Consider the following 6093-nt stretch of genomic DNA (forward strand, 5'->3'; position numbering starts at 1 on the left):
CTACACGAAAAGAACAACCCCTATAATGATGCCATTCAGATATTTACCAAAAGCTTGAAATTTGACACTTCAAAAAGTTGTTAAAGAGATAGTAAAACTAATCCATATTTAGGATTAACGAAACCAAACCTCATTGGTTCCTGCATGAGCTCAAATAGCTTCTGTTTACCACAACTGATGTGTGAGTTGCATGTTTATATGAAAATATAAGCCTAAATTAAATTTGTGCATCATATAAAGCGATTGTGTCTCTTCAGTTAATTTGGACTAAATAACACAATTATTTTTACGATCTCTTTATTAACTTTTTGAAGCATTAAAGTTGTAGTTGCATAGCTGTCAATGGAGGGACAGAAGCAGAACTATCTAAGATTTCATCAAATAGATCTTCATTTTTATTCCGAAGATGAACGAAGGTATTACAGGCTTGGAACGACATGAGGTGTGAGAATAAAATGTTTTAGTTGAACTATCCCTTTAAACCTGCCTGAGTGAACTACGCCTTAGACCACGCCTTTTTTCCCTTTGGAGACTTTTAGGTCACGAGTGAAGCTGAAACCATTTAATTTTTCGTGAGTGATTCATAAAGATTTACTGAATAAGTAAGTATGATATATTTCTACCTGATATAATTGCGTGCATTTATTTATATAAACAGCGTAAAAATGTACATTCTCTGTGTTTTACGGTTTTCTTGCTTAAAGTTATGGTTCCTCTTTTTAGTTCTGAACCGTTAACAGTAAAATGAGAAACACAATATGTCACCACCATTCTTCTAATTATCATAAACGTCTAAACACAGCTTGTCAGATCTTGCTAATTTAATGCGTGTATTTAACTTTTTTGGACGTGTTGGTTTCAAAAGTACTAATGGTAATACTCCATCTAAATGTACCATGGTAGATGGTGCTAAAATTCGTGTAACTTAACAAGATGGTGGTAAAATAGTAATTTTTGTTGCTTTTGTCTTTGTAAGGATATTTATGATGGTAAATGTATTTATATATTCTTCTTTTTGTTGCTGTTTTTATTTTATGTAATGTCTTGCTTTTTTATTTGGACCCTGAGTCTATAATAAAGCTTTTGATACATATACATACAAATATACAATCATATAAATACCATAATATTATCTTTACCATAATATCAACACAAATGTAATATTCATATATCACAGTATTAATATATAATGTGCCCAAGATCTTAATAATGTTAAAGAATAATGATAATACATTTTTATTTTGTAAGTAATTGTCATAGAACCATTTCATCTATGTATCTGCCTCTGTTTCCCAATGAATTGAGAAATGAAAAATCATGTACAATTATAAAGTCACGTTTCAGGGGAAAGGTCTACACGCACGCACGCACGCACGCACGCACGCACACACACACACACACACACACACACACACACACACACACACACACACACACACACACACACACACACACACACACACACACTTAATGTAGTGTTTCCTGAAGTGGATGATTATTATGGATAATGAGTTGTTCAGGATAAAGTATACCTTTGTTCAAAAAAATTGCCTCTCATCATTGAAATTACCTTTTGAAATTAGACTGTAGCTCAACTTCATTTCCATTTAAATTGCCTCGGCTCATGTAACATCAGGTGTGGAGATGGATGCTAAATGTTCCACGTTCCTGTCATTGCAGGTCCAACGTGTCACCTTTTCCAGGGATGGACGAGCTTGGACGTCGAGCATGTCCTCTGCTGGTGTTCAGCATCTGTTTTGCGTCTGTTCTCGGCCGTCCCCCGATCTCATCCCCTCTCCTCACTCATCTCCCGTTTTCTTCCGTTTGGAACGCGCCGACGGAGCGCTGCATTTCTAAATTTGGGGTCGAGCTGGACTTGAGCGTCTTTGACATCGTGCACAACCGCGACCAGGCCTTCATGGGCGACAACATCACTATTTTCTACTCTAATAAGTTGGGAGAGTATCCTTACTATGGCCGTGGCAGTGAACCGGTGTATGGAGGTGTTCCTCAGAACTCCAGCCTGAACCAGCACCTTCGGAAGGCCGAACGCGACCTGCGGATAGACATCCCAGATCGTGGCTTTCACGGGCTCGCCGTCGTCGACTGGGAAAAGTGGAGGCCGCTGTGGGAACGTGACTGGGACACTAAAAAAGTGTACTGGAATGGCTCTAGGACTTTAGTGAAAGCCAAACACCCTAGCTGGAATCCGGATCAGATAGAAACGGAAGCTGTGCTTGAATTCGAGGAAGCTTCACGGGCCTTTATGGAGGAGACTTTAAAGCTGGGCCACAAAGAGCGTCCTGGAGGATTATGGGGGTTTTATGGCTTCCCCGGCTGCTACAATTATCAGTACAAGAAGAACGGGACGTATACGGGTGAGTGTCCTGCTCTGGAGATGAAGAGGAATGATAAACTGGCCTGGCTGTGGAACGTCAGCTCGGCCCTGTACCCTGATATCTATCTGGATCATGGGCTCCGGGGCCGGGATCGGGATATCTTGCTGTACAGCCGGTATCGGATCCTGGAGGCCTTGAGAGTGAGGGAACAGATCTCCCGTCACGCACCACCTGTCTTCCCCTACGCCAGGATCGCCTACACTTACTCCATGGAGTTTCTCTCACAGGTCAGCTCAGAGAAAGTTGATCTATGAATAAAAATGAAATGTGTGAAATACAGAATTCATCAAAAATGTGTTTTATATGTCACTTGTGTGTGTTTTCAGGAGGACTTGGTGCACACTATTGGAGAGAGCATCGCTCTAGGAGCTTCTGGTATTGTGCTATGGGGCGATGGAAACTACTCCAAAACAAAGGTCAGAGTGAATAATACAGAAATGCACACACTGCATCATATGTGCTGAAGGAAATCAGGAAATAAAGAAGTATTGTATTATCCCGCTTAATCACTAGAAAAACTGACACGATTCCAGTCGTCTTCTGAGACAGGCTGCAGCTATTTGTTCAATTCTCAGCTAATTTTTACATGTATGACATTATTTTAAAGGCATAGTTCACCCAAAAATTCTAACTCTGTCATCATTTACTCGCACTCATGTCGTTCTGAGAGATTTCTGTCCCTCCATTGACAGCTACACAACTGCCACTTTGACATTTCATATGATGAACAGATTGAATTTAGGATTTTATTCACATTTAAACCTTAGTTTTACAATCCCTTTAGAAACTTTTTTAAGCGGCAAAGTGGTAGTTGCGTATCTTTCAATGGAGGGACAGAAAGCTCTCAGATTTTATTAAAAATATCTTTATTTTGTTCTGAAGATGAACAAAAGTCTTGAGCGACATGAGGGAGTAGATGATGACAGAATTTTTATTTCTGAGTGAACTATCCCTTTAAGCCTAATACTAATTTCAAGATTAGACTTATTTCCAGTGACAGAAGAAAATGACAACATGACCCAGATGTTTTCTGCTAAACCTGTGGGTGTTTTACTACATCAAAAATGCGACAGAAAATTACAGATTTTGTGGTGGGAAAAATAAAAAACAAGTATATATTTATAAACGTGTTTTTGTAAAGTTCTTTTGGGGAACCAAAAATGGTTCTTCTATGGCATCACGGCAAAAAAAACCTGTGTAGGGAAACTTCTGCTGTATAGATGGAGTCACACTAGACATGTTCTGTTCACTCATACTCATATGACAGCGATACGCAAGCATTCATGTCAAGAAGTCATTTACAGTATTCGTATGCACTTGTATTTTCAGTAGTCACACATGAACTGCTTTTGGGAAATGTTGTAAAATGCTTTACTCCATCTTAGTTTAGTTTACTTTAGTTTTTGTGCACAAATATAAAATATACAGTATACCAAAAAAACAAGACAGTACAATCCATATACTGTGCAGGGAGAGGTAGAAAACCCTTAGAAATGCACTTTCTGTTACAAATTCATCTAATTTAAAAATAGTGCTATTTGTTAGGTTAGTTTAATTAGGTTTTAACCTAAAATATTAATGTTGATAAAAGCTACAACTCATAGCCACAATACATCCTCAAAAATAATGTTTCCAAAAAGGGGTTTCACAGCGATGCCTAAGAGGAACCATTTTCTATTCCCAAAAGAACCTTTCAGTGAACAGTTCTTAAAAGAATCATTTTATCTTAGTGTGAAGAACATGTTAATAATCTGAGGAACCTTTTTCTACTTTAAAGAATCTTTTGTGCATTTGAAAGGTTCTTTATGGAATCATCAATGGCAAAAGAGAACCTTTCATTTTAAGAGTGTATAAACTCACACACATGCACACGTAAACATAACCAATGACCATATCCTCTCCATATTATCCATCTGTGCAGGAAGCCTGTGTAGCGGTTCGGGACTACCTGGACAACACTCTTGGCCGCTACATCGTGAACGTGACAGAGGCAGCGTTTCTCTGCAGCAGGACCGTGTGCTCGTCCCAGGGCCGGTGTGTCAGACGAGACCCGAGCGCGTCAGCCTTCCTGCATCTGGACCCAGCCTCATGGTCCATCGTTCCCCGAGCCGGGCTGCCTGGGCCAGTAACAGCGGGTCCGTCTTATGTAGCTCACAGGAGGCTGAGGACGGCTGAAGATCAAACCACGGGATTCACAGACTATTTTAGGTGCCAGTGTTTTCCAGGCTGGGGAGGAGAACAATGTCAGAAACCAGTGCCTGTAGAGACTTTTAGTTTTACATAACAGAAATTAGACTAGACTAGAAGACTCAGTGCGGGTCACCTGAAGTTTGCTGGGTTAACAAATACAGCCCATCATCACCCCTGTGCACTTGACTTTTCAGGATGACTGTCACAAATGTACTTGATGAAGTGTATGCCAAATGGCTATGTGCTTTCATACTTGCTAGCTAAATGTTATGCATAAAACATTATGAGTTTGTAAAAATCAAGATGCAGTTTATTTTGAGTGTTTGTTGGTTGAATGTTTACTTCAATCATATGCAAAAGCCTGAGAATGCAAATGTCTATTGATTTAATTCATATTATTTAAATTCAATCATAAACAGCTTCATAAATCAAATAAATCATTGAAATCTATATGGAATAAACTATTTTGACAAATTATGTCACATGCATTTTTTTCTTGTTTTCTTTAACGATTGCATATTTTATATGATTTATTTCCTAAAGTCTGTTATATAAATAGTTATGCATGCATGGTTAAGAATGAATGAATTTACATATTTAATTTAAAATACACAAAAGGAAAAGCCATTACCTGATTGCTGAGTTTTTACTTTAGTAAATACTAGACTTGCATTTCCTGATGGACCTGTGTCTTTAAGGCAGTTAAAATCAGGTTTTATTTTTTGTCTGTAATCGTTGATTCGGTTGTATGCACGAGAAATGCCGCTTTGTTGCTCTTTTTACACTCGGCCAGCATTTTCTTTTTGATCAACTGTGCTTGATACCATCATTTCAGTGTAAAAGCCAGTAGCACCTCAATGCAGTACATGAGATCCACGGGGAGGAGTCGGATCAAGATCCAAGGGGTGGAGATGGGTAGGATTAGGGGTGGGTTTAGGGATTAGGGGTGTGTTTAGGGATCAGGGGGCGGAGTTGGCTAGTTTTAGGTGTATGTAAGGTGGGAGGAGTTAGATCTGGATCCGACTCCTCCCCGTGGATTTCATGTTCCGCAGTGAGAACCATCTCGTAAAAGCGGCTATAGATAAATAAATGCATGCAAGAAACAAAAATCACAATTTAGGATGCAAATAATTGCAAAAATATCACAGTTTAGCTAACATTATAACAACATCATTGTTGTTGGTTAGATTTTGAATGCAGAACTTGCTAACAATGTAAATCAATGAAACCCATTAAATCAAAATAAAGTTTTGTGGCTTGTCCATGTCAAATATATGCATTTAATTTGAACAAAATCAGCATTTAGCAGATATATGCATTTAAAATGAACAAAGTAGACTTTCACAATATGCAATTAAAATATACAGTCTTTGTTTTCTGGGAAAACAAACATTGCAAACTCAACTTGAACTCAGGCACATGTAAATTTGGTCTCTCTAATTCATGCTTTCTCCGCCCCCTAATAGACCACCATCTGATCTGACCAGCCAATCATAGTTCAGGC

General features: G+C 38.7%; 1 protein-coding gene across 1 annotated transcript; it reads left to right on the top strand.

Moving 5' to 3' along the window:
* Window positions 1–232: 232 nt before the first annotated feature.
* Window positions 233–5063, top strand: hyal1 (hyaluronidase 1). The gene is made up of 4 exons (XM_077197775.1): window positions 233–602; window positions 1681–2626; window positions 2726–2815; window positions 4321–5063. The coding sequence occupies exons 2-4, from the start codon at window positions 1706–1708 to the stop codon at window positions 4681–4683; spliced, it is 1374 nt and encodes a 457-aa protein (XP_077053890.1). The 5' UTR covers window positions 233–602; window positions 1681–1705; the 3' UTR covers window positions 4684–5063.
* The last annotated feature ends 1030 nt before the right edge of the window (window positions 5064–6093 follow it).

This window comes from Siphateles boraxobius, unplaced genomic scaffold, assembly GCF_051911475.1.
Source record: "Siphateles boraxobius isolate OS27281-9 unplaced genomic scaffold, OSU_SipBor_1 41, whole genome shotgun sequence".
Taxonomy (NCBI): domain Eukaryota; kingdom Metazoa; phylum Chordata; class Actinopteri; order Cypriniformes; family Leuciscidae; genus Siphateles; species Siphateles boraxobius.